The sequence below is a fragment of the Xiphophorus hellerii genome, chromosome 10, assembly GCF_003331165.1.
Source record: "Xiphophorus hellerii strain 12219 chromosome 10, Xiphophorus_hellerii-4.1, whole genome shotgun sequence".
Classification (NCBI taxonomy): domain Eukaryota; kingdom Metazoa; phylum Chordata; class Actinopteri; order Cyprinodontiformes; family Poeciliidae; genus Xiphophorus; species Xiphophorus hellerii.
This window is the reverse complement of record NC_045681.1, coordinates 268,487-295,015: the sequence shown is the minus strand read 5'-3', so window position 1 is coordinate 295,015 and position 26,529 is coordinate 268,487. Positions and strand designations below refer to the sequence as shown.

Below are 26,529 nucleotides of genomic sequence, written 5' to 3'. Positions count from 1 at the left end.
TTTCCAGAAAAAGTTCTAGCAGAACTTACGATGTTCTTCTGAAAGGAACCAAAGAACGATTCAGTTAGCAGTCATCTGAATTAAAACAAATTGGTAAATTATGCAGATTTTTCATTGAATATTTGATCTTATTCTATAAACTGTTAGAAATACAATAAAAGATTCAAATAAATTCAAATGATTTCATTTCCTCCATTAGAGGAGTTCTGGTAGAACAGAATAAAGATATTATTATATTAAATGTTCATATTGAACAGTTTTGGTTCAATAATTCAACTAATCAATGATTAAGTTAGTTGATTATTTCAATAACTGATTTCAGATAACTCATGATTTAATTAGTGTTTTTATTTTTCCACATTTTTTATCGTAATAAAACATTTCCTGATTATTCTGATCAGAAACATGCAGATGCCATCAAACATGTTTAATCTTCATATACTTTATTTTCTTTGGGAAGCTTCAATATTACAGGATTTTTCATATTTCAGCTCAGAAAACATGATAAACGTTACAATAAATGAGCCTGAAGGATTCTGGGAAATAAGGCAGCGAGGTTCAGGAGGGAGAGCCGAGCGGCCAACGCCTTCATGTTCCGTCTGACCCAAACACACCGAGCGAGACCCGACCCGGCAGAACCTCCCCCGGCGTCATGGCTGAGGCTTCCTGTCAGCTCAGAGGGGGACGAAGGCATCGTCATCATCATCATCAGTTCATCTGTGCAAAACCGGCCGCTCGGAACCGGCCCACTCTACATTCACTCTGACCCAGACGGCGCTGAGGAAAGGCAGAAACTCTGACCAGAACTGGGTTCTAGTGAGGGATGGCAGCTCATGTCCCTGAAGGCAGAAACGCAGGAAACAGAACCGTAAGGCATGGCTGGCGCTGAACTGCAGTGTGTGTGTGTGTGTGTGTGTGTTCTTAAACCAGCTAATAAATACAAACATGGAGGAGAAACTGATGACTGAGAACCAGCAGTCACTTCTTCACCTGATCTGAATCAGATTCAACTAGAAAACAGGAAGAAAACTCGTCCCATCATTTCCACCGACTCCGATTGTCTCCAGCTAATTCAGAACAAAGAGCCGTGTAGAAACACACCTGGCGGTGTGTGTGTGTGTGTGTGTGTGTAAGAGAGAGAGAACGATGTTACACAGAGAAGCTGCTATGTCGCTTCCAACAGGAACTTTGGCTTAAGACACTTGTGTGTGTAGTACATAACAGCAGCCAGTAGGGGGCAGTGTGACGCGTCGCTCCACGTGAATCAGTTCAGTTCATACGAGCAGGACGCGACGAGAGACGGTGTGGAGGGCTGGGCCGTGAGGTCATCGTGAGGTCATGCACTGGTCCTCATAGAGCGGTGCTCTCAGTGTCCAGGTCGCAGGAGGAGGAGGAGGAGGAGGAAGAGTTGGCGGCCGCTAGCTGCTGGTCCACAGTGAGCTCGAGTACGGAAGCCTGACCGGGTCTCTTCAAAGACATCAGCGGCTCTAAATGAGACAGAACAGGTGAGTGACTGACGAAGATGATGATGAAGAGCTCTATTAAACACACATCAATGGAAGGAAAAAGAAAAAGTTGAACTAGAACCGGGACTTTGGCGCTTTCATTTAGATTCATTACATAGATTTGAACTCCTTTAAATTTTTTAGCAATTATTATTATTTTTCACATATTAATATTATGCCTGAAACCGCGATTTCCGGTCCACCCGACAGTCAGACAGTAAAGCTACATCGGCTAACATGAAGCTGCTCCAAACGATCTGATTGGACGCCCGAAGACACTGCTGTTGATTTCAAGTTGTGCTAACAAGCTGATAGGCTAACTGCCTAAAACAGCATGTGAATGCTGACATGTAGCAGCTAATGCTAATGTTAGCATCCACAGTCCAGATTTCTAAAGAAGCTCCATGAATCAGAGAAACTGGAAATTTGAACGTTGCTCCAATCTGATGAAACATCTCAGATGTTCTGGACCGGATCCAAACATCAAACTACTGCAATGTTTTAAGGTGTAAAATTGGACCCTGCATCATTTCTGACCTAGTTTGTCCCGAACCTCGGCGACAGCGTGAGGAAGCTGTGAGTCCCTGAGTGGACCGGACGGACCGACGGACGAGGAGCTTCAGCTCTGGATGTTTCCAGGACGTGACGGAGCCGCTTCTTCCTGCTGCTCTGACCAGCAGGGGGCGATGTTCGGCTCAGGGCGGGAAAGCGGCGACAGAGGAAGATGCGCAGGAATGGAGATACTTAAAGCTCCGAGTCCGTCTCATTAAAATGATTCTGATCCAAATGAAACCAGAATCGTCTGAACAGAACCGGGTTCAGATGATCCGGATGTTCAGGGATGGACAGACGGACGGACGCTGGTCTCCTCTGAAGGCTGAAATCGGGCGGTTTCCTGTCGGCTGAATCTGAATCAAACATCCGGTTGGATCAGAACCAGCTGTGGTTCTGGTCCATCTGGGTTTAGGTGAATTCTTGAGGGAGGAATGTATTCAGGTCATTTGGGTTTTGGCTCAAACGTGATTAAATTCAGAACCGTTTTCTCCATGGCGAATAAATTCTGGAAAACTCTCCGGGTCGGCCCGGCCCGGCCCGAGGCTCGTTGGGTCAATACTGAACGATTCGCTGCCCTGAAATAAATCCCCTTCCGGATCTGGTTTCGTTATGATGGATGTTCAGGAGCGGCCCGGCTGGAGGTCCGGTTTAAATCGACCCAGTTTCCAGAACTCTGGTGGTTCTGGACATGTTGGACAGAACCAGAACCAGAATCTACCAACCTCACTATCGCTGCTCTACCCTGTGGAAGCAATAACAGCGTTAGAACCTGGACCCGGCAGCGTTGGACCGGAACCGGGTCTCAGCTGGTACCCACCCGCCATCTTGCAGACACCGTTGGTGTCGCCGCTCAGGGCGGGGGGCTGCGGCGGTGGCGGAATGCTGGGCCGGTTCCGAGGCTTCGGGACGGGACGCGGCCGGGGGAGCGACCCAAACCCGGACTGGGTCGGGGGCGGGACGGCGTCCTGGCCGGCGGCGGCGGTGGGGGGAGGAGGGGGGGAGTCCGGGGGGCTCGGGGTTCCCGGAGGAGAGGGTTCTGGTTCTGGGCAGGGCGGGTCGGTCCAGGGCTGGGGGCCCGGAGCGGGCGGCGCCGGCGGAGGGTGGTTGGGGGCGTGGAGGGGGGGCTGGTTGTTGGAGTGGCGGCGGGGCGCGGCGCAGGGCGGGGCGGAGGCGGGGCCGCATGAGGAGGGCGGGGCCACCGGCTGGCTGGGCGGGGGATTGGACGGCTTGGGAGGGGGCGGAGCCTGCTTCTTGGTACCTGGAGGACAGACGGACAGGTTCTGATGTCATCACCAGATCACTGAAACTAAAAACCGTCACAGTTTGATCATATCATCCAAACTGACTGACGGGTTTAGAGACCCGGTTCTGATCCGGTTCCATGTTCATACCTGGTGGAGACGTTTCCTGTTTTACTCCACAAAGTGAAAAAACCTGAAGCTGCTGCTGCTCCAGCAGGTTGTTGCTAGGCAACCACAGATCAGATCAGACCGCAGTGAAGCGTCGGGCGCCGACTCACCTCGCCGCATCGTGTGAGGACTGGGCCCCATGGATCCGGTCCCAGACGACCCGCCGCCTCCAGAACCGTTCCTCTGAGGAACCGGCATGGGCGCTGCCGCAGCGCAGTCCCGCAGCTTCAGGCTGCTGCACAGAGAACAGAAACCAGAACCAGAGTCCATCAGCAGGAGGTTCTGGTCCAGAACCAGCAGCCATCGTGTTCTGGTTCTGGACACTGTGGGTCAGAACCCGGGCTGAGCATCAGCTGCTGCTGCTGTTCAACTCCATCGATCACATTTTATCTGATCAACACAAAGAAACGATTCTCCCTGAACACAACGCGGCCACAGTGAAACACGGTGGCGGCAGCATCATGCTGTGGGAGGCAGGTCAGAGTTCAAGGACAGAGCGAAACCCAGAAGAACCCTGGAGGAAAACCTGAGTCTGGGCTGGAGGGTCACCTTAAAGAATGGCCTAGTCAAAGTGCAGAGCTGCTCTCTGCTGGTGTGAAGCTGCGACTCATTATTATTATTTCACTTTGGAGTCGACACGAAAATATGAATATTAATTTTCCTGCTGTGCCTCCATCCTCCACCGGGGGGCGACGGCCTCCAGGGAGCAGGAGGTTTCCTGTTTCCTGTTCCAGCTCATCCATCATGTCTCCTTTAAACTCGACGCTCATCAAAATAGTAATTTATCCAGATTACAGTGACTGTAAGTTACTGTAATCTGATTACTGGACTGGATCCAGGAACACATTGATGACATCACTAAACATTTAACACCAGAATTCATGAAGATCTGCAGACGTTTGTTTAAACAGCAAAACATCTGGAGCTGCAGCAGCTGCTGCAGCAACAGCCATGCTGCTGCAGCAGCTCTTACCTGAGCTCCTCTGTGTTCTGGGTCAGCAGCTGCTGCGCTACTGCCAGATCCTGGACCAGGCTGAGCTGGGGGCCATCCAGCCCCGACCCCCCCACTGGAGGCGGGGGCTGGGGGTCAACCTGAGGGGCCTGGGGGCCGTGAGGGACCCCAGGGCCCAGGATGGGGGCCTCCACAGGGGTCAGGGGAGGCTGGAAGACAGGTGAGGTGTGCTGCTTTCTAGCTAAGGTGCTACTGCCTCTATGGAGGGCGGGGTCCGACTGCTTGTTAGAGCTGGGGGGGGGGAGGACAAAACAGCACAGATTTACCCCAACGGCCCCTTCAGGTGGTAGAAAATGCTGTTTGTATAAAAAATGAAATTGGGCTTCTGTCTCTTTAAGAAGCTCCTGCCCTTCCTGACGCTCCGCCTCCAGGAAGTCGTCCCAACATGGCTCCTCTATTAACCCTTTAACGTTTTTACTGCGTTGCTCTGAGCAGCAGCTATAATGAGCTCAGCTGGTTGCTAATTGCTGCTGGCTAGTCTGGAGGAGCTGAAGCTTGGAGGCGGGGCTAGCCCCACCCAGGTGTTGTATCAGCTGAATGGTTGCCATGGAGACTAAAGGATTCCTCTAACATGAAAGAATCAAAGCAACACTGCAGGGAAAACATGATGAAAGATCAAAACGTGATTTTATGATGCTGGCCCTTTAAGAGGAAGAACTGAAGTCAGAATAAACTCCTGACAGGCGGATCAGAGGAGGAGGAGCTAAGCGCTTCCTGGGGGGCGGAGCTTAGGGTGATTACTTGTCTCTCCGCGTGGCGTCAGCGTCTGCTCCCAGCATGCTGCTCCTCTTCCTCTCCACGCTGCAGTCGGCGTCCGGCGGGCTGCTGTGATTGGACGCTGCCGGCGGCGGCATCACAAACATGCCGGAAACATTAAACTCCACGTCTGGACAGGAAGCAGACCATTACTATCATGTCCAGCTTTCAGCCAGGAACAGGAAGTTCTAAAGCTCCACTTCCTGTTCCAGAGTGATGAAGGGCCAGAACCACAGCCGGCCCAAAGGTCCCGACCCGGCCAGAACCTACCCTCAGGGAAGAACCAGTCGGCGTGCTGGATGATAGGCTCTATGATGGCCACCACATGCACCGAGGTTGCTGCCGCCATCTCCGCCAGACTCCTGCAGGCCAGCGAGACGAGAGCAGAGATGAGACCCAGACAAGACGAGCCGATGCGCGAGCGCCCGCTCCGCCTCCTACCCCTCAGTCTTGGCCCACAGCAGGTTGGGTCCCAGGACGATGGCCATGTTGCTCGGTGTCATTTTGTTCGTCTCGCTGTCCTGAGCCAGTCTGGCTAAAAACTTCACCAGGTACCTGCAGGGAGACGCGGGACGGACGCTGAAACCTGAAACGCAACGCTAAAGGAAGGCTGAGCTGACTGACCTCAGGTTGTTCCTGTTGTTCTTTGGTAGTTTATCACAGACGAGCCAGAGCGCCTGCAGCCGTTTATCTGGGTCTGAAACACTGGAACCACAGGAACACAGAGGAGCCGTTAGCTTCAGGCTGGACAGAGATCCTCCGTGTCTGCTGCAGGGAGCTGGGCGCCTTGCCTGGAGGCCTGGATCCACTCGTCGTAAAGCTGGGAGGTCATCAGAGGGTCAGGGAGCTCCCTCAGGTACGACTTCAGAGCGCCTGATTAAAAACACAGAAACAATCCAATGCAAAACAGCTTCAGTTCAACCGGCTGGAAAAAAACTAACCAGAAAACAACTGGACATTTCTGCTACCTCACCAGGCCTGCTCTATGTGACCCTTCATCCCTCCAGCCACCGGGGGCGCCGTCTGCCTCATTCATCCCGAACTCCATGGAAACTTGGTATGAAGTTACTATTTCAGCGGCGAGTTGCTCGACTTTCAGGCTGTTTGGGTCGTTTTGTTGGGAGTTGCAAATTATTTTGCTGGGATTTGTTTTTAGGTCATTTTGTCTATTTGATCGTTTCTGGTTCTCGGATCAGAACTCCATAGAGAAGTTTGGTTATTTTTGATAAGTTTGTGTATAAAACTATTTGAGATCCTGAAGCAGGACTACTGATTAGCACTGGTTGATGTTTGAAGGATCCATAACGATTCGGCTGAACTGCCATGGACCCATTTATTCATTTTTATGAAGTTTTTGACATGTTTTGAAATGCTAATGCTTTTAGCATTCTTAATGCCTATGATTCCTGGGCTTATCAAGTTTTGAATGTATTTTTCAGTGAATGGATTTTTGTATGATTGAACAAACTAATTTATAATTAATGTAAAACATGGGTGTTAATTAAACCCTTTGATGTTGGGGAGGAATGTTTGAACTGCTGGAAGATGAACCTCCAGCCTCAGTTCTTCTGCAGAAACTGACAGTTTTTCCAACAGGATATACCTGAAGTAGCTCCAGCCATCTTCCCACAGCATGATGCTGCCACCACCCTGCCTCACCGAGGGGATGGTGAGTCAGAGTTAGCTTTCCACCACTCAACATTTCAGTCTGGCCGACGCTGTTTTCTAACCTGAGTTTATGACTGAATGAAGGTGAAAAAGTTCTAGGGTGTGAATACTTTGGCCGGCCACTGCAGCGACCTGCTGTGAGCGGGTTGGACCGTACCGGCGACAGCGTGGGGGTCCGAGTAGAACTCCTCCAGCTGGGAGGTGGAGCAGTCCAGCGCCGCCTTCAGCTTCTTCAGCTTGGAGGCTCCAGCTGCGATCCTGAACAGACCCTGGAACATAGAAACAGGCAGAAATGTGAGTTAAAACACAGAGAAACTGCAGAAGCCAGCCCTGACTGTGAACAGCTTCCAGATCTGATGAGTAAAATGGATCTGCTGCTGCACAGCAGGAAGCCAAACACACGGCGGCGGAGCGGCCAGGACAGATGCAGCACTTCTTCTGTCTGAAAGCTGTGATTTACTGACAGCAGCTTAGAGATCAGACCATTGTTTTCTAAGACTGATGGAAGAAATGCTACATTCATCTCCTGTTAACCAGTCAAAGCTGCTCTCTGCTGCTGCTAGCAGAGGGATGCTAGCCTGTCCTCCAGCTGAGCGGCTCACCTCCTCCTTCATGCCCGTCTCCAGCAGCATCATGACGCAGGCCTCCATCGGCACGGCGATCTCTCTGCCGCTCCTCTTCAGGTGATCGTCCAGAGCCGTTCCAAACGCCGGTTTCTCTATCCAGGAGTCTGAGCCGGAAAAGGAGACAGCAGAGGGAATGGAGATGATTTCTTTTCTTTCTTTAGTAGAATAGTTCATGTAAGAACCAGAAGAAATCCTGAATGAAAGAATAAACTTGTACCTGCTCCGTCTTCACAAAAAGAGAAAATCAGTTAGGAACCTATTTCAAATACACCAAACATCAGATTATTTAATGCTTCATCATAGTGGTTTCACACTATAGATACTGTATAAAGTGACACCGTTAACTAGAATGCATCTTTCCATCATCACTGTTCTGAATCTGTTTGTTTGAAGTTTCGTTTGTTTCTCTTCTTAATAATCTGTTTTTGTTTAAGTGCTTTGGATATAAATTTTTAAAAAAGTGATCCTCCATCACTGTTGTTTTTAGTGACTTCACTTTATTTACAGCTCTGAGCAAACGCTCCCGTTGCCATGGTAACTCCCCTGACATGAAGCTTTGTGATCATTAATCTCTTCCATGTCCTCTATAGCTGCCATATTATTTCTTTTTGCCGTTTACCGCCGCCAGCCTTCACTTGGACAGCTAGCATTAGCATTAGCTGCTAAGCTCCTCCCCCTGCCGCGTCCTGTGGTCATTTAAATGTTTTTGAAATGTTTCTCTGTCTGCCTCTGTGGGACTAAGTTAGAAAGAAAATGTCTAGCAGGAGTTTGAGCATCAGACTGAGGGTCAAAGGTTATTGTTGATGCATGTTTACCGTCCAAAACTCTCCTAAACACTTTGTCCAATCAGCAGTGAGATGTCAGAGTCAATACAGATCAGAGAGAGCAAGACAGGAGGGCGGCTAGAAAAACCAGGTGTGTGTGTGTGTGTGTGTGTGTGTGTGTGTGTGTGGAGGCTGTGAGTCAGGGCCTCATGCTGGGCTGATTAAGGCCACATGTTTGGTCAAACAGAAAGCAACCAGGCTGCAGAGCAAAGAAATAAAAACTAGATGAAATCTTCACGGCTCAGGATCTGAAGCAGAGGACGGACTCTGGTTCTGGTTTCGCTGAATGTGGTGAACAGGAAGTGGACAGCTGAGCCATTTGGTGTTTCCTGCAGGTTTCTACCTTGCTGGGCCCGGATGGCCGGCAGAACGCTCTCCAGGACAGACAAAGACTTCCTGTGGTAATCAGCCTGAGCCTCCAGGAGCTGTGCACACACACACACACACACACACACACACACACACACACACACACACACACACACACAGCGAGAGGAGGGAGGGATCAGCTGATGCACAATAACAAACATCATGGATGGATACGCTGCTGGCGGCTCTGCAGACGTGAACTCACGGTGATGAAGTAGTGGGCGTAGTCGCCTTCTTTAGAGAAGAAGGTGTACATGTCTGCAGCCAGCTGGTCCTGTTCCACAAACCGTTAATCACATTACAGCAACCATTCATCATTAGCTGCAGAATAAAGACTAAAAAAGGACATTTACTGAAACACAGCAGTAATGAAGCCAAACTACACAAAATCTAAAAACATTTAGCATATAAAATAAGAACATTATTAGTCTGTAAATCTCTTCTAACTCCTCTGGTTCAGTTTTAGCTTCACATCCTGGAAGATTTATCCCACTAATTAATCAGATAATCAATAATAATCCCCAGATCATCCATACTCTGCATTTCTGTTGGGCTTTTCATGTGTGAAGAGTTTTAAACTGCAGATGATTAAACTTTCACTAAAGGAATGAAAAAAGTGACTTTTAGGCAATAGAATGTTTATTTTCATCTTTTAATGTATTTCTAATATTGCATGAATTAAGATGAAGAGGTTAAATGAAAAATCTGCAGAATGTGACTTTAATCTGAATGCCAGAATAATCAACAGAATAATATTTACTGAAATAATCACTTGCAGCCCTAAATGTGTTTATTATGATTTTTAAAACATCATAATAGAATAAAATAAATAAAAACAGCAAACTATGTTGCTGTAAACCAACTTCTGGAAACTGCAACTTGCCGCCCTGGTTTCCTCCCAGTTTGTTTTACTGGGACCTCAGCAGTGAAGCCATTGAGCAAGGCAGCATCATGAGGGAGTTATGAGTTAGTTATGAAGGAGTTATGAAGGAGTTATGAGTTAGTTATGAAGGAGTTATGAAGGAGTTATGAGTTAATTATGAAGGAGTTATGTCTCTGATGTGTTTAGAAAACTTAATCAGCGAAGGGGCAGACCGTCACAGCAGCTCTGAAATCACATTTTCTTCTGTGGCGTGATGATAACGCTGCACAGTGACTGCAGAGCGTTGCCGTGGGTTACCTTGCAGAGCTCCACCTTGTTCATGGCCTCGTCCACTTCCTCCTTCAGCAGGTCCGCCTTGGCCGTCAGCGCCTGAGTGTTTGTTCCTGAGATTATCGACTTGGTCGCCTGCAACCACCTGAGTCCAGAGCAGCAGCGCAAAGCAAACGTTAGAAACACGGAGGAAGGCCTGGAAACGATCAGAACCAAACCGAGGCAGACGGACCGGGCTCTGGCAGAATCGTAGTCCAGCACCAACTTGGCCAGCTGCTTCCTCTGCTTCAGGATGTTTGGGATTTCTACCTGAAATAACCAAGCAGGACAGAAACAGTCCAGTTCAACACGGAAGCACACATCCAGGAGGAAGTCGAGCCAGGTTCCTCCATCATAATGGACCAGAACCAGACCCGTCAGCGTGTCGGACCTCTGCCAGCTGGCTGAGCGGGTCCAGAACCTCCTTCTCCATCTGCAGCTCGTGCTGCATCAGCTCTGTGGCCAGACGGTTCTCCACCTCACCGCACACCTCCATCATCTTCCTGTGGACGCAGACAGGATCAGGCAGGGTGACGGTTTCTCACCCGGAACCGACGGCAGCCGATACCGGACTCACCCCATCAACGAGTCTTCCCCCAGCTGGGTTCCTCCCTCCACCATGGCCTGGGACAGAGCGGTGAGAGGAAGCTTTTTCTGAAACAACACAGTAGCTCACATTACAGAGGAAACCAGCAAAGCTCCGGATCTACAGCTGCAGCAGTGGAAAAGCCTTCAGCAGCTTCCACTGAGCAGGACAAGAGGAGGAAGACTAGGGAGGAAGACGAAGTGATGAAGAGCTGGAGATGAAGATCCAGTTCTGCTTCCCAGAGTTTCATGCGTGGAAAACAGACACTGAGATGGAAAGGAGAGGAAGACGTGACGATTCAGGAGGTTTTTACCTGACCGTTTCCTGTATAGAGGCGCGGGACAGACTGGTCAGAAACAGAAACAGAACATCATGGAGCATTCTGCAGACCCCTGCGGTGCAGAAACAACTCGGACATTTAGGGATCAACAAAGCCTCAGGTGATGAACTTACATGTCTCTTCTCTGCTTCTGCTCCGATGTGACCCTGCAGACATGACACCATCTTCTTGTGCGTGTTGTGGGAAACAACGCGGACCAACTCCATGCGCCGCTCAATCTGTCAGCAACAGACTGAATGAACGCCTGAAATATTCACAACTTTTACACTGAGTCCCTTCAAAAACTCAAGCTTCAGAAGTTCGTCTCGTTTCAGATAGCAACTAAATGTAGAGAGTCATTCTAAAGCAGAATGGAAATTACACATGCTTTTCATTTTTATAGATATGAAATCAGATTCATTCACCAGGTCAGGAGAAGGAAAACCCTAAAACATGACCGGGACCACCTCCCCACCCAGAGCCACTCAGGGCAGCCCGGCTCTGGCCCGGCTCTGGCCCGGCTCTGGCCCGACTGCGGTCTCAGCCAATCAGGTTCAAAGACAGACGCCGCAGCAGCTCTGTGGGGTGTCGTGTCCCCGTCCTGCCAGGCGTCTCACAGTCAGCATTAGACTAACTGTCACCGTCTGATGAGTTTAAATCAGCTTAACTTCTGGCCAGCAGCTGAAGTTGGCAGCAGCATCTGGATGGAAACTGGAAGGAAATGGAGACGAACGGCGAGGAAACCCAAAAACCGGCCTGAAGTCAGGAATCCTCTGCTCCCCGTCCCACGTCATTCCTGACCCCCGCAGCGACCCGGCATTCCCAGAGCAGCTGGGCTCCATGCAGCACCAACACACACACACAGAGTGTGTGTTCTTCCTCCTGCTGTGTGAAGACGTCGCTCCCTGGTCGGTCTCATGATGTGTCACAGGTCAGCGAATCCCAAAGACACGACCCAGTTTATTTACCGACTAGAAAACGAGTCCAGACGAGTCCTGGACTGGTAGATGTGGCTCAGTTCTCACTTCCAGTCATGACGAGTTTCTTTCTGGTACCATAACAAGTTATGATCGAGATCCATATGGCAACTATCAAGTTATTTAAGTTTGTTTTCTCGTCTTTTTCTTCAATTCATAGATTTTAGATGGATTTTAATGAGGAAGAAATATTTAAAAAGCAGCACCACAAAATCAGAGACTTTGACTCCAAAAAATCTGAAAAATAATCCTGAATCCTGGATTATTGTAGAAATGCAGGAAGTGAGTCGTTCTGGCTCCAGGACCAGGATGAGGGAACTCCAGCTCACTGTGTGGATTTAATGTCTTTATTCAATTAAACAGGGACTTGGGTTTCAAAAGTTGTTTTTTATTAGGGAAGCTAAAAAACTAAAGAAGAGGCAGAAACGAACCATCGGCCCGATTTAATAGGCATGAAGTTCTGATTCCCCGTTTCTTTACAGCTGCAACCAGAAATATGCAGGAATAATCTTAAGGACGATGATCCAGTTTTAGGAAACTTCAGGACAGAGTCGCTAAAAGCACCAACGTTAGAAAAACCTCCAGGTTTATGTCCGACTTCACCAAGTAGGCCCAAACAAACCGAAACGCCACAAACCGAAACGCTCACAGAACCGGGTCTAAGCTCACAGAACCAGGTCTAAGGCTCTGGGCTCCAGAGAACCTCAGCAGAACCATGATCCACACCTGGACAAGGGGAGAACCTCCAGCAGGCCAACCCACCAGAACCTCCAGAACCTGGTCATGCAGGGAGTTCTGGTCAGGACCGGTGCTGACCCGTTAGCTCAGGGGAGCCCAAACTTCTAGAGACCAAGATCTACGTTTTCTCTCACCAGCGGCTGAGATCTGCCTCACGACACGAAGACATAAAAATTGTAAATTAAACTCTATTGACTTATTTTATGTCCATCAGTTACAGCAAAAATAATAAAGTGACAGAAAACCTGATGCAGTTTCTTCCTCAGTGAGACTCTGACACTGGGAGCAGGTTACTGGTTTCTCAGTCACAAGCTGGTTGCAAACCTGAGGCCAGCAGGTGTCAGTCAGTTCTGGTAGATCTGAACTTTGACCTCAATATGAGAAACTGACAGGAGGAACCAAAGAGCTCTGTAAAGGTAAAGGCAAATCTTCTGAAGTTGGGATGTAATTATGGCGGTAGAAGCCATTTGTTTGTTACTTACTGAAATATATTTGTCCTGTTTGATGTTTGTTGTTAATGACTTATACTGGAACGAGGTCATCAGTCCAAGTTTGTCGTTTATTGAACGTTTAGAAACTACGGCGGCTGTAATGAGCCACAGCGAAGGTAAACAAAGGTAAAATAACCCGAACAGGTGATCAACTCAGAACCACTCCTACCGTTTTACTCTCTCTCTCTCTTTTTGTCATTAAGCACACCTGTTACCGTGGCAACCGCCTGCGCCCCGCAAGCCGAGCAAAGATTACGTTAAAAACATGACATTCAGTTCGTTACGGTATCAAGTTTCCAGGCTTGATATTTATTTCTCGATTATTGATCAGCTGATTTAAACTCCTGCTCTGCTGCCAGTTGGTCTCTGAGTCGCTTTTTGTTAATGAAACCAAAACGCACCGAATTGCTCAACACCTTGTTGAAACAATAATTACTGAGATTATTAATTTCAACACATTTTGTTAATTTTTATTCTTCTTCTTCTTTAATGAAGCTTTAGGATCTTAGTGAATATTTTGATAAGCGCGTCAGAAGAGGAAGTTCTGGTCTCAGCTTCCTGGCGCCGTTCAGTTGTCACCTGCTGCCAAGATCGACTCAGAACCTTCTGTGATCGACCGGGACCCATTACTTAGCTCAAAGTGAAAACAGCAAACCTGAACATGAGGAACCAAAACATTTAGATGTGACATCACTTCCTGTCTGTAGTAGAAAAACAAATCAGCTGAGTGGACAGATTTAATTCCCACATGAGAACCAGAGTGATGGTGGAGGAAACCAGACTCTTCTAGACTCTCAGGCTGGAGAAGAGCAGATGGAGTAGAGCTGCTTCCAGCCAATCAGATGGCTGCTTGGTGACTCCAGTGAGACGCTAACAGGTGTAGCCGTGTTGGGAGGTAATGATTTACCTGCAGGAGGTCATCGCTGAGGACTTCTGTCTTCTCTGCTCTGTGGGGAGAAAAGACAGCGAAGGAAAACAGGAACATCATCAATCCCCTGATCAGAAACATAATCCACTTCAACGCGTTTCCTAATACCATCCAGCTTCATAATAGTTATATTGTGTGTTTATTGTGTGTTATCTATGAAAGCATTAGTGATAAATACAGATTCTAAAACAAGAGAAGAAGACAGATGTTGTGTTTCTGCTCTCAGTTTCTGGTCTTGCCTTCATGTCTGCAGAGACTCGAGGTAACAGCCATGCAGATCTGAGCCTATTAATAGCAAACTAAGAGCTGAGGTGGAAGAGGTCATGCAGATTAGATTCAGTTAAAGAAAGAGGAGGGAACCAGGCTGAGTGAGGAACGACTCCAGGTTCACCAGAACCACGTTTATTTAGACTAAACCTGATTTACTCTAGGAGAAAAGACACTGAAATGATCAGACTGCTGTATGAACCTGCTGACATGTATGAGTATTAATTAGCAGCGGGTCTAATTAACAGCACTCATTTTGATAATTACAAAGATTTTAACGCAGACAGAAGTACTGAGCCGAACCCTGTGGATTTTGTTTCTGGTAGCCATGAATCTGATCCACTAATGATTAATTAATTACATAGATTCTAACTCAATAAATCACAATTATTCTTTATTTTTTTGACATTATTTATTTGATTCTTCCTGAACCCATGCTTTCTTATCCGCCCGTAAATCTGATGCTAAAGCTACATTGCTAACAGCAGCGATGGAGGCCGATTCTCTCAGATAGTTTCTGTTTCTAAACGATCTGATTGGACGATGGAAGAGACTGTTGTTGTGTTCAAGTTGTGCTAACAGCAGTTAGCCTATCAGAAGCCATGCTAGCTTAAAATAGCATCTGAATGCTAACATGTAGCAGCTAATGCTAATGTTAGCGTCCACAGTCCAGATTTCTAAAGAAGCTCCATAAATGATGAGAAACTCTGAGATGAACTCATCTCTGATATTGACTTGATATTTATGATGTTGAGCTTATTTGTCTATTTAATTGAACATTTAAAATGTATTTATTTATTTTGTTGAGATATATAGTTTGAATAAAATGTGGTTATATAACAACAGACCCTGAAATTAACCATTAAACATTTTAATCTAATATTAATGCATGTTTAAGCTATAAAGTGAAGAAATTAGCATAAATTACCAGATTTCACTACTAAACTCTAAAGCAGCATGCAGCAGCTGCCAGCCTGAGTGCTGCAGCTCTAAATGCAGCCCAGGCCTGGCTGCAGCAGCTTCACCATGAACTCCAGTAACCTCCAACAGCTGCTTCCACTTACAGCCGAGGCTGCGGCACCAAAACACAGACGCTGCGTTTTAGAGGCTGGAGATGAATGGAGAGCGTCTTTATTGGGCCGAGCCTGGGCTGGACTCGGAGGGAAACTGGTGGGGGTTTGGGGCAGCGCGGCTGGGCAGCCTAAGAGGTCAGGAAAAACCTCCCGACTCGGCACAATTCAGCCAGCAGTTTCAAAACTACGGCTTCCCTTTGGCCTCTACAGAAGGACAGGAGCAAAACTATTCACACCTTTCAACTACTCATGTTTATAACGTGAAGTGACGTCACGTTTCTCTGGAGAAGCTGCTTTGTCTTTCTGATGCACTTTGAGGCATTTATTAGCAGCAGGATGTAAATAAACTGAACCACAAACTTCAAAGTGTTTATTGGGATCTAACTGAGTTATATACACACACACACACACACACACACACCTCCCCAGTCTGGAGCCATTGTTCTGCCATAAGCTCATTGCTAACGCTAAGCTTGTCTGCCCTCATGCTTTAAATGCTGAGTTAGCTTCAGAGCTACTGGATAACGGCGCTAAATGGCTGCAGCTAACGATTATTTTAGGAATTATTCTGATTAAAGACACATTCTGCAGATTTAACCACCTAAGCCTTTTTTATATAATATCAGAAATACTTAATATGCAAATAATTCAATTCCTGTTTTAAAAATCAGAAAATGAATATGTTCTTGTTTCTCCTCTCCTTCCCTTACTGAAGGTTTCCATCTGCAGCTAAAAAGACTTTCTGCTTTGTTATTAACAGATTAATAACATGCAAAAGATGCTGAACACGATTATTTTCCAGAATGTGAACCAGGTGGAACAGAAAGTTTTAATGTTTCCCTTTATGGTCGGGTTCTGGTTTCATTTCTCTGAGCCCGGTCCAGTCGGTGTTCTCCAGACGTCTGCAACCTCTGAGGATCATCAGCCGTTTGCTTCCTGGGACGAACCAACAGGACAGCAACTGTTCTGCTGAGTCAGCTGATCAGAACCATCATGGCCGACCCAACGCGCCGCACCGCAGCAGCAAGGTCAACGTCCTGCGCCCTCAGCTGAACGGTAACCATGGCGATTCAGGATGAAAGTAGACAGGAAGTGAAAGCTGAAGCCATGAGCAAACTGGACAGACTGTTAGCGTTGATCAGCAGGAAGAGACGGCTTCAGGGCGATGGCAGCGGACCCCGGTCCAGATGGACGGAGCCGCAGGATTAACGGAGCTCAGAGCGGCAGCAACCACCTTGGACTGTGCAGGTGACCCCGCCTCTCGCCCGAAGTGTCTCGCTGGAGGTCGGTACCAGCGGCCCGCCCAACCCCACAGGGGTCAGAGGTCAGGGGGAACCTCAGGTCCACCACTGGACTATCAAATATAAGTGAGGCCATCAGAACCATCCGTTTCATCGTTCAGACTGTAAACATTGACCCGGTTCTGGTAACAGCTTCATGTCAATGATGTCATAAAATCCAACAAATCAAGCGAGGAGATGAGCGGTTCCCTCTGGAACAAACATTCAACCAACACAAACATTGTTTCTTCGTTTTTCATCAACTGATGCACCAGTCTGTGCAGCGTCGCCCCCTGCTGGTCCAATCCATACCTCCGCTGAGCGCAGCCATGGCAACAAGGGACTGTTCATAATTCTAATTCTTCTGAATTCTTTTGAATTATTGCTTATTTTGGATATGCGTATGGCCTTAAACGTCCTGTGAAGGTTTTCACTCGGCTGATTTTAGGTTTATCATCCTCCAGGCTGCAGCGTCTGATCTTCTCCTCTGACCCGACTGCCTCACCAGGACGGGTTCAGAGGTCAAACGCAGTAAATCAGAGCAGCTTACATGAAGAAATTAAAGATGTTTGCTGACCTGGATCATGTGCTGCCTGCTCTGCTTGCGTCGGTCTCTCCAGAAAACGGAGTCAGCTTCCTGTTTGTAGAAGACAGAGGAGAGACTTCCTGCGCCGCCGCGCTCTGGACACGCTGTTCTGCCTTCGCACAATCACAGGAACCCCGGGTGGCGGGGAAGGCCGCCGAGCTGCAGAGACACGCAGCCCGACGGACGCTGCAGACGCCGCCTGAATCTGGCAGTTTAACCCCTCTGATGCCGACGCAGCAGCAGGAAAACAGGCGTCTGCTTCTGCATTTTCTCTGCTGCTGCTGTAAAAACAAACAGCGACGTCTCCAGATGTGCAGCTTGGTGCTGGAGCTGATTCTGTCTCACCTCAACGTTTCCACTGAGGGCCGATAAGGACATTTCTATTCTCTTAACGGGGCGGTGCTGTGTGTTTTCCAGGCACATGGTGCCTTTTAAAGCATAAGCCAGTGACTATGTTGCCATCAGCTGTTACAATGCTGCATATATCAAATATTATTTGAAATAAATGCAACTTTAATTTAATATGTTCAAATTGGGTCTCTGTCTCTTTAAGATCTCCTGCTTTTTCTGAAGCTCCGCCTCCAGGAAGTCATCCCAACATGGCTCCTCTATTAACCCTTTAAAGTTTCTACCAGCGCTGCTCTGAGCAGCAGCTCCTATAATGAGCTGTTTGCTAATTGCTGCTGGCTAGTCTGGAGGAGCTGAGAGGGAGAAGCTGCACTTTGAAGGCGGGGCTAGGTTTATCTGTTTAATAGTTGACAGATCAAAAAGTTGATTTTACACGACACCGGCCCTTTAAATAAAGTTTGAGTTGGAACATGGAGACGCCTGGTGACCTCAGACGACGAATCAGATCCTGTTTTCTCCTTCATCTGACAATTCAGCAAATTTATGAACAAAAAGTGGCTGAGCATCCATCAGCCTGTTTACCAGCACTGCTGCTGCATCACCGCCTGCTGCTGCTGCTGCATCACCGCCTGCTGCTGCTACAGCACCGCCTGCTGCTGCTGCATCACCGCCGCCTGCTGCTGCTGCATCACCGCCTGCTGCAGCTCCGCCTGCTGCTGCTGCATCACCGCCTGCTGCTGCTACAGCACCGCCTGCTGCTGCTGCAGCACCGCCTGCTGCTGCTGCATCACTGCGGCTCAACTCAAACCTGGATCCTCAGTGACCGTTAGCGTTTGTTGAAGCTAGCGATCAATAATCAATAGGTTGCTGAACACAGTGACTGAGACTCTCCGAGCCTCCGGACGTCAGTGGCTGGATAAATATTCTACTGGACGGTTTTAATAAAATCACAGCCAATCAAATCATTCAGTCCTTTCACTTGTGCAACTTCCTGTTTGATTATGAGATAAACATCCATCCAAACTGAAAACGTCTCAGCTCTTTTTAACTCATTTGAAGCATAAACAATAAAGACTTTATTGCAGATTTATTACTGAGTTGGATAATTTAATAATTTGTGAATAAAAGCAGCAACAGATTACTCACAACTGCAAAAACTGAAGAACGTTAGAAAGATGGTGGTTCTAGATATTTCCTCCTAAATGACAGATTTCCACATTTTTTGGTTTTATTATGGATCTGTGGCTTTTAGGTCTCACGTTATAATGTGATACATTTATCTGATGTTTGATTTTTATTTCCCACACGTGAAAATGTTTTTTTCCGTACTTGTGGCCTTTAGAAAGTCTTCGCACCCTGCTGTGTTTCTGCTGCCATAATCAAAAACACATGAAATGCTCGGATTATACTTTATATTTACACTCATGTGACTTCTGTTCTCCCTGAATTCAAACTGAAAGTAACTGACTGAGAGCCAGCCCGGGCCTGTGTGTGCAGCTGTTGCAATAAAGAAGCCCAGTGAGCAGCGGTTCTGGTTCTGTCCAGTTAAACTTCCCCACTAACCTGCCAACAGTCTGATTAGCGAGCTGCTTCATCCGATTGAACTGCTTCTTCATCTTCGCTCCTCCGCCAGCCGAGTCTCTTCAGGTCGGGCTTCTCCAGCGGGTTCTGGCCCAGTTACCCGAACTTCCCGAACCGCGTAGCCGTCGCTATGACAGGGGAAAACAAGCCAGAACCATTGGAGCCCGAACCCAGTTAGAAAGCGGCTGCTAGCACCACCAGCTAGCCCCTCTTCCCTCTCGGAGGAGAAAATTTAGGGAAAAGTTTCCACTGAGGTCCGACATCCCACCAGAACCTCCCAGAACCTCCTTCTGGGGACATTTACGTACATTAGAGTCCAGAAGTGAGAGGCAGGGAACTTTCACTGGCTCCAGCGGCTCTTCATGGCTGCTGTCCGGACCGTTAGCCGACGAGCTAGCGACGCTGAGCGCAATAATCCTGGAGGGGGGCTTCTTCCTCCGGCTCTCCTCTTCCTCGGCCTCTTCCTCTTCCCCGGACCGCCGCAGGAAGTAGCGCCGCAGCCCGAGGCCGCAGCTCCTCCCCGGACCAAACACCGCAGCTCATGCCCCTAAATATGACCCTAAATATGACCCTCTGCGCTGCCCATAGGGAAACTCTGTAAAAAACACCAACACCATGAGCTATGGAACACCAATATTGCCACACACAAAAACAACTCCTGAACTCACAACGTTACTTTTGGATTAAAATTAGAATTCTGAGGGGGATCATTGAAATTAAATTCACTAAAAAAAAAGTTTTTACATTTTTTCTAAGAAAAAAAACTGAACAAAACTATAAAACAATTTTATCAGAATTCTGAAGAATACATTTGACCTGCCTTCAGGCCACACTTAATCTGTAGAGAGATTCCTCTTTAGGTATCAGTTATGAAATGTTATCAGTTCTTATTCACAGAAGACAGAGCCAACAAGTTGCACAGAGACTTTGTTTAAAATGATTGTTATATTAATTATTGTGTCACGTTAACATTTTTCATATTTGAATAAATGTAGAAAAAAAAGTCTGGATTTAAAATGTTCTGTGTGACCTGGTGTTGCTGCAGGAACAGATTCCTTTATTAAATATTAATATAAAAACAACAAAAACACAGAAAGTGGGTTTTTTTTGGGTTTGTCCCGCCGGCGGCACCTTGCTCTGCTGAAGCCAACATGGAGAACAACGGCTGCAGACGGAGGATCAGCAGGGCACCCAAACGTTTTATCACAAATCACCAAGTCAAAATGACTCAGGCCCAAAAAAAACAGGGAAAAAGGACACAGTTTATTATTGAGAAGCTAAAACTTTTCACCTTCTCAATAATAAACTGGGTAGCGATACTTTCATTAAATAAATAAATGTGTTGTTTTTTGCTGGAAAAGGTTGTGTAGACTTTTGGAAATTAAAAATGTTAAAAGGAGGTTTGTCTCTTAAAAGAAAGGAATCCACTTTGACATTTTTAAAAGTCTGGACAGAAAATAAAAAAACAAACTTTTTTATCTGTTCTGAGCAATAAAAACAATATTTAGGTCATTTTTATTAAATTTCCAAGTTTAATAAATTGATTAGAGCTGATCTGGAGCTGCTGGATAGATGTGATCCTGGGGGTTCAATACTTTCTGCTCCAGCCAACATTTTCTATTGTAAGATTTTAATTGGGCTGTAATGATTTTACTCTGATAGAAAACAAAAATAAAAAGTCCTTCTTCCACAGCAGAGTAAAGCTTCATGTTGCTTTTAAGTGTTTCTGACCAACAGGAACAGAATAAGTTCAGTTTTTACAGGTTGAGCTGGTCATGATTCTTCAGCAGGCAGGGCGTCCTTCTCAGGCTTTACCCCGTCCACGTCGCCCTCTGACCCGACCCAGTCTGAGCAGAACCAGCGTCTCTAAAGCTCCTCCTCACCTGCAACAGGTCAGACATAAAACAGCAGCAAAACCCCATCATCAAACATCTTAATAAAGCGTGGCTTCTGTTTGGAACTAACACTGAAACTTTTAAAGTGATTTCTTTGACCAAAACCCGATCTGACACGGGAACTAAACCCCTAACAGGAAGTTGGCCTGCTTTATAGCAGGGTGGTGGCATCCTACAGGATTCAAGAAGCTGACCCACAGAGCGCCTGAACAGAAATGCCCCAAACCAAGAAATGCAAATTCTGCCAGAAGGGGCGCCAGTGAGCTAACTCAGCAGAGGTCCAAACTTCTCTACACTGAGAGCAAAATAGCCAAATATAAAATCATCTAAAATTGTCTTGTAAATCTTATTTTATCCGTACAACAATAAACTCACCTTTCTAGATTTTAATTTTAAAAATAAAGAATTTATGCTTTTGTAGGGAGGGATGGAAAATACTGTAGATCCAAAACATAAAAAGTGTTTTTTCATGTTATTAGAAGGAAATTAATCCTCTCTGCTGATAGTTTTAGAAACAAAGTGTCTATTTTCATCAAAAAGATCAGGACTAAGGTCATGTCCCTTTAAAAACATTTGCTGTAGTTAAGTTTAAAGGGCCGGTGTCGTGTAAAATCATGTTTTGATTTTTCATCTTGTTTTTATGTTTTCCCCTCATAACATCAAACCTGCAGTGTTGCTTTAACTCTTTCATGTTTGAGAAATCCTTTGATCTCCATGGCAACCATTCAGCTGTTAAAATGCCCAGTTGGACCTAGCCCTGCCTCCGAGGTGCAGCTCCTCCCCCTCTCAGCTCCTCCAGACTAGCCAGCAGCAATTAGCAAACAGCTCATTATTGGAGCTGCTGCTCAGAGCAGCGCTGGTAAAAACATTAAAGGGTTAATAGAGGAGCCATGTTGGGACGACTTCCTGGAGGCGGAGCTTCAGGAAGAGCAGGCGTTCTTAAAGAGACAGTGGCCCAATTTCAAGGAGTTAAATTTGATATATGTAGCATTATAACAGCTGAAGGTGACATAGTTACTGGCTTATGCTGTAAAATAAAACTCTGTGCCACAGAATACTGTCTCTTTAATAATTTCATTACAGTATTTCATTCGTTTCCCCCGAATTGATTCTGGACTCTCCTGACCCGGCAGATCCTAAACACAGAGTTCTGAAATAAACCAGGCCGCAGAGAGGACCGGGTCGCCGGTACCTTTGTTTGGGATGAAGTGGATAGAATGGCTGAAGATTCAGAACCGGGACGTCCCGTTTTCTGGACAGTCGTTCAGCAACTGGTGGCCCAGTCCGGAGCCATACTTCCCACACAGAACCTGTGAAGGAGAAACAGAAGGGGGTTAGTCCTCCATGGTACTGGTCCTGGTTCTGGTCCTGGTTCCGATAGGACCTTGAAGGCGGTGAGGGTCTCCATCATCTTGGTGACACTGTTTTCCCTCAGCATGTCTCTGAACGCCGGCCATGGAGACGAGTGGGGGAACTTGGAGCGGCTGGAGAACAGGGGGTGGAGACAGCGGGAGCAGACGTACAGCCCTGCATGGAGGCGGTCAGAGGTCACTGCATGGAGGAGGTCAGAGATTATTCTGGAGGGTAGCATCACTGCTGCAACATCCAGATTAGATTCAACAGAATCATTTCTCATCAAAATCCTCTTCCTTCCTGCAGAGTGACTTGAAAGGTGCTGATACACAACATGAATTATTATTATTAAAACAAAATAATAAGCGGGCAAATTGGACACACAAACATTTTTGTTCTTTAAAGAACTTAAATAGTTTGGTGTCTGTTACTCTCCACATCGATCACGGACAATAACAGGTCATCAGGTCAGGCTGAGGCAGCGCAGTAAGAAATACTGCCACCTGCAGGTGGGAGGTAGCATCACTTGAGCTAAATGTTTTTGACCATTTTTTTGTTGAAAATTTGCAACAAAAAATATAACTCACAATTATCCATCAGTGCAAAAAAAATGCAGTGAACTGTTGATGTTGTATTTCTATGATAAAAATCGAAGCGCTGCCTAAAGCATGATGCTGCCACTACCATGCTTCACTGTGGGCATGGTAGTTCTGGAGGTCCAGTCGTTGGTACCGCTGCAGCTGATCCGGGCCGACTTCACTGAGTTTCTGTTAGTTCTGATGGAAACTTCTCCTGACTGATCCAGAATCTAGCAGAACCTTCTCTAAAATCCGTTCTGGGATGTAACGTCACTTCCGGTTGACTCACCTGGTTTAAAGTGATCCTTGTAGATTTCCTCTCCACCGAACCGACAGAAGGACATGTTCGGTTGCTCGACCAGAACCACAAAGATAATCCTAATCTGGATACTGTTCCTCCTCACTGACGGCACCGCTTAGATTCTGGTTGCTACGTGTGACGTCATCACGGCTAACGGCACTGTAAAGGTGGCGCTCCTCCCCTCCATCATGGCTGCCGCTAGATGGCAGTGTCGGACAACAGCAGGATATTATTTGTTTCAAATGGCAGCTGGACTCAGTCCGATCATTTTCTGCTTTATTTAGCATAAAAAACAAGAACAGTTTATCTGGGAGAAATTAATGGAAGTTTTTATTTCATTTCTTCACAGACATTTGAAAAGATCTCCGCTGGTTCTTCTTTTTTCTGCACATCCAGACGCTTCATTCATACTTGCAGTAGTGCTTCAGCGCGGCAGGCAGCTGCAGCCAGTCGATGGCCGTCCTGTGGACAATGTGCTTCTGAATGGCCTGCCTGCACAGCGTCTGCAGAGAGGAGACTGAGAGAGACAACAGATCACTTATCAGGAGAAATCTACAGGACACCACTTAGAAACCTGTCAAAAACACAAAGCTACCATAAAAGGCTCCTAAAAGAGATGCTGATGAATGCAGAAGCAGAAAATCTCAAATAAGAGCAAATAATTTCCAGAAACTATAATAAGAAGACAACATGACAGAGATCTATCTGAGGAACAATTGAAAAATAAATTCTAACGATGTCAGCCCAACAACACCATGACATCCCACAGTCGTGTTTCCATCAACATTTTACATGGAATGGAAAATACTGTTTTCCATGGAAAATACTGTTTTCCATTCCATTAACCGCTCCTGGTTGTCTGCATAGTCTCATCATGAGACTGGTCAAGCTGCTCTCACATTGACCTCTGCAGTGTCATATAACAGCAGGAGCTCCTCGATCCTGGAGACCATCGAAATGTTTCTTCCCAACCCAGAACTTATCTGCCCCTTTAGCACCAAAGAACAACCCCCTGTCCTTAACCACAGACGAATGGCCAGACCATCTGTGTTGGGCTACAGAATCCCTGGTTCATCTCAATCAGGGATTCACACCTGTAGTCCAATCAAGTCTCTCTTCTCTGACCAGAACCTATAAAAGGAACCGGATCCACTGTTGGTCAGAGCAGACAGACGGACTCCTTTCACTCTGTGTTTCTGTTCTCACCTTGCAACGTTTTAATACATTTCTTATTTCTTCTCATCCAGACTCTTGTTAAAGTCATTTCCGCATTAGAAAAAGTTCATGGAAACAGAAAAACTAATAACTTCCTCAATTTTGCAAAAAAAAAAAAGGTTTTACATTTGCTGGAGGTTTTTGGCTTTTCCAAAGAAGACTTGTCCACACATAGCAGAGTGTTCATAAAATAAATATATCTTTCACATTTTTAAAAATGTAGAATCGAACTCCTGAGCATTGTTTTAAACATGCCAACCCATAGGGGGCAGTGTAGCGCTATGCTAACACCCGTCAGCCAATCAGATTGCTTCGAAATAACCAGCACTTCCTGTTAGGAATTAAATATGGCGTCAGGAAGTTCATCTGTGATGACAGACAGAGAGGTTGAATTACTTTTAAATTATTAGAACATAAAGTTAATAAGAACATCCATCAGAACCAGATGGATTATGCGTAGCGCCAACAATCGACACCATTACGCTCTGCTTGTGGATTCGAACCAAACCAGTAGATGGAAGTATGACTCGCTCACATTTTCATTTTGCAACATTTTAAAAGTTCACTCAAAATTCACATAAAGATTGGATGTGAAGATGGCTCCTGACACTCACATCCGTACTCCACCTGGACGATGCGAACCGTCTTGGTGGCAGCGAAGACGTCCACCACGGCGTACAGCGGCCTGCTGGACGGGAGTCCCTTGGCGGAGGCCCCCATGTCCTCTCCGTTGATCACGATGTGCATGTCGGCCGTGTCTCTGCTCTTCGGTACGTACAGAACTCCGATCCTGCTGCGTCTAGCCGTGGGCGGCAGCGCGTTGCTCTTATACAGGTCGTCCAGGATGTGGCTGAAACGCCCCGGACGGCTCCGGCCGGCCAGTTTGTCTCTGGGGATTCGGACCGAGTCAATGTACAGGTGAGAGTCCGTGAAGAAAGTCTCTGGTTTGGTGTTGCTTCCACCGTCTTCTCCCTGAACTCCGTCCTCTTCCTCTCCTCGTCCAAGTCTCCGCCCGGCGTGTCGGACCTCAGGCTCCTCCAGGACCTTGTTGTGGTTCCGAGTGATGGCGAACACCCAGCTGTCTCCCAGCTCCATCAGGTCTGGGATGGAGTATTCAGGGACCACGGCCAGGCTGTCCGGGTCCCAGGCGGTCAGGCCGACCCGCAGGTGGCCGCACCAGCCCAGCTCCTTCTCCTCGATCTCTATCAGGAAGATCTGTCCGGGTTTCAGCGGTCGTTTGCTGAAGCAAACCCCATTAGCAAAGCTTTCCACTCGAGTGGCCTGCGTTCCCGACTGGTCCAGGATTATGTTGGTACCGTGGTTGGGGTGAAACTCCAGGAACTGGTCAGAAAGAGCCTGCAGGTCCATTTCGTTTTCTGTCAATCAGAACCAACAGAACCAGAACCAAAAGCTAATAAAAACAAGAAGGATCAAAGTTTCCAGTCAAATTGCCTGATCATCTGACCTCAGTCCAACACATGAAGACCGGAGGCACCATGGACACTTCTGCAGGCCTCTGCTCTGCTGGGGCTATTTTTAAATGGCTGCCTGTGTCAACAGGGGAGAGGTGTGTGTGTGGGTGTGTGTGTGGGGGTGTGTGTGTGTGTGTGTGTGTGTGACCATTGAATGAACGGGAATAACAGGAACAACTAAATCCAACATCATTTTAAATCATTACATCAGATTCAATCAGAATGAATTCCTACCCATCATGCTCAGGGGAAACTTGCAGAAACATCCGGGATACAAACATTCATAAAGCACGCTAATTAAAGATGGCCGCCCACTGTGTTACCAGAGGAAACCCCAGTAGAGGAAAGTTTAGCTCCTCCAGAGTCGACAGAAACCTGCAGGTTCGTTTCATCTGCTGTTAATCGCATCAGACGATTCACTGCAGCAGGAAATTAATTCCTTCACAATAAACTTTCCTGTTATTATAAATCTGATATGAAGGAAAACATGAAGGTTAGTTTCTGTGTAGCTGAGTCACGCTGAGTCTCCACTCAGTGACGGATAATGCAGACGTCTCCACTCAACTCTCTTCTCTCTCCCTCTCTCTCTGGTGTTTGTAGGTCAGCGAGGAGGAAGAGATTTATT

The 26,529-nt window shown here is 47.0% G+C and overlaps 3 protein-coding genes across 6 annotated transcripts; all 3 read right to left on the bottom strand.

The window, feature by feature from the left end:
* Nucleotides 1-328: 328 nt before the first annotated feature.
* Nucleotides 329-19,672, bottom strand: arhgap17a (Rho GTPase activating protein 17a). Of its 4 annotated transcripts, XM_032574206.1 has the most exons (22): nucleotides 19,399-19,671; nucleotides 19,073-19,218; nucleotides 13,935-13,974; nucleotides 10,956-11,060; nucleotides 10,816-10,848; nucleotides 10,494-10,570; nucleotides 10,308-10,419; nucleotides 10,110-10,186; nucleotides 9,905-10,022; nucleotides 8,930-8,998; nucleotides 8,699-8,780; nucleotides 7,508-7,635; nucleotides 7,063-7,174; nucleotides 6,029-6,110; nucleotides 5,862-5,942; nucleotides 5,679-5,792; nucleotides 5,508-5,599; nucleotides 5,223-5,367; nucleotides 4,443-4,712; nucleotides 3,580-3,704; nucleotides 2,878-3,318; nucleotides 329-1,487 (listed from the first exon to the last, which is right to left on the bottom strand). In XM_032574206.1, the coding sequence occupies exons 2-22, from the start codon at nucleotides 19,123-19,125 to the stop codon at nucleotides 1,351-1,353; spliced, it is 2,493 nt and encodes an 830-aa protein (XP_032430097.1). In that variant the 5' UTR covers nucleotides 19,126-19,218; nucleotides 19,399-19,671; the 3' UTR covers nucleotides 329-1,350. The 4 variants fall into 4 exon arrangements, with proteins under 4 accessions (XP_032430097.1, XP_032430098.1, XP_032430100.1 ...); XM_032574207.1 differs by lacking the exon at nucleotides 10,816-10,848 and having other exon boundaries at nucleotides 19,399-19,672; XM_032574209.1 differs by lacking the exon at nucleotides 4,443-4,712 and having other exon boundaries at nucleotides 19,399-19,669.
* Nucleotides 19,673-20,602: 930 nt separating this feature from the next.
* On the bottom strand, nucleotides 20,603-23,345 carry LOC116726589 (methionine-R-sulfoxide reductase B1-A). Its single transcript, XM_075074332.1, has 4 exons — nucleotides 23,206-23,345; nucleotides 22,370-22,512; nucleotides 22,178-22,295; nucleotides 20,603-20,973 (listed from the first exon to the last, which is right to left on the bottom strand). The coding sequence occupies exons 1-4, from the start codon at nucleotides 23,258-23,260 to the stop codon at nucleotides 20,957-20,959; spliced, it is 333 nt and encodes a 110-aa protein (XP_074930433.1). The 5' UTR covers nucleotides 23,261-23,345; the 3' UTR covers nucleotides 20,603-20,956.
* A 180-nt stretch (nucleotides 23,346-23,525) lies between these two features.
* Nucleotides 23,526-25,959, bottom strand: neurl2 (neuralized E3 ubiquitin protein ligase 2). Its single transcript, XM_032573361.1, has 2 exons — nucleotides 25,047-25,959; nucleotides 23,526-23,734 (listed from the first exon to the last, which is right to left on the bottom strand). The coding sequence occupies exons 1-2, from the start codon at nucleotides 25,798-25,800 to the stop codon at nucleotides 23,619-23,621; spliced, it is 870 nt and encodes a 289-aa protein (XP_032429252.1). The 5' UTR covers nucleotides 25,801-25,959; the 3' UTR covers nucleotides 23,526-23,618.
* Between the last annotated feature and the right edge of the window lie 570 nt (nucleotides 25,960-26,529).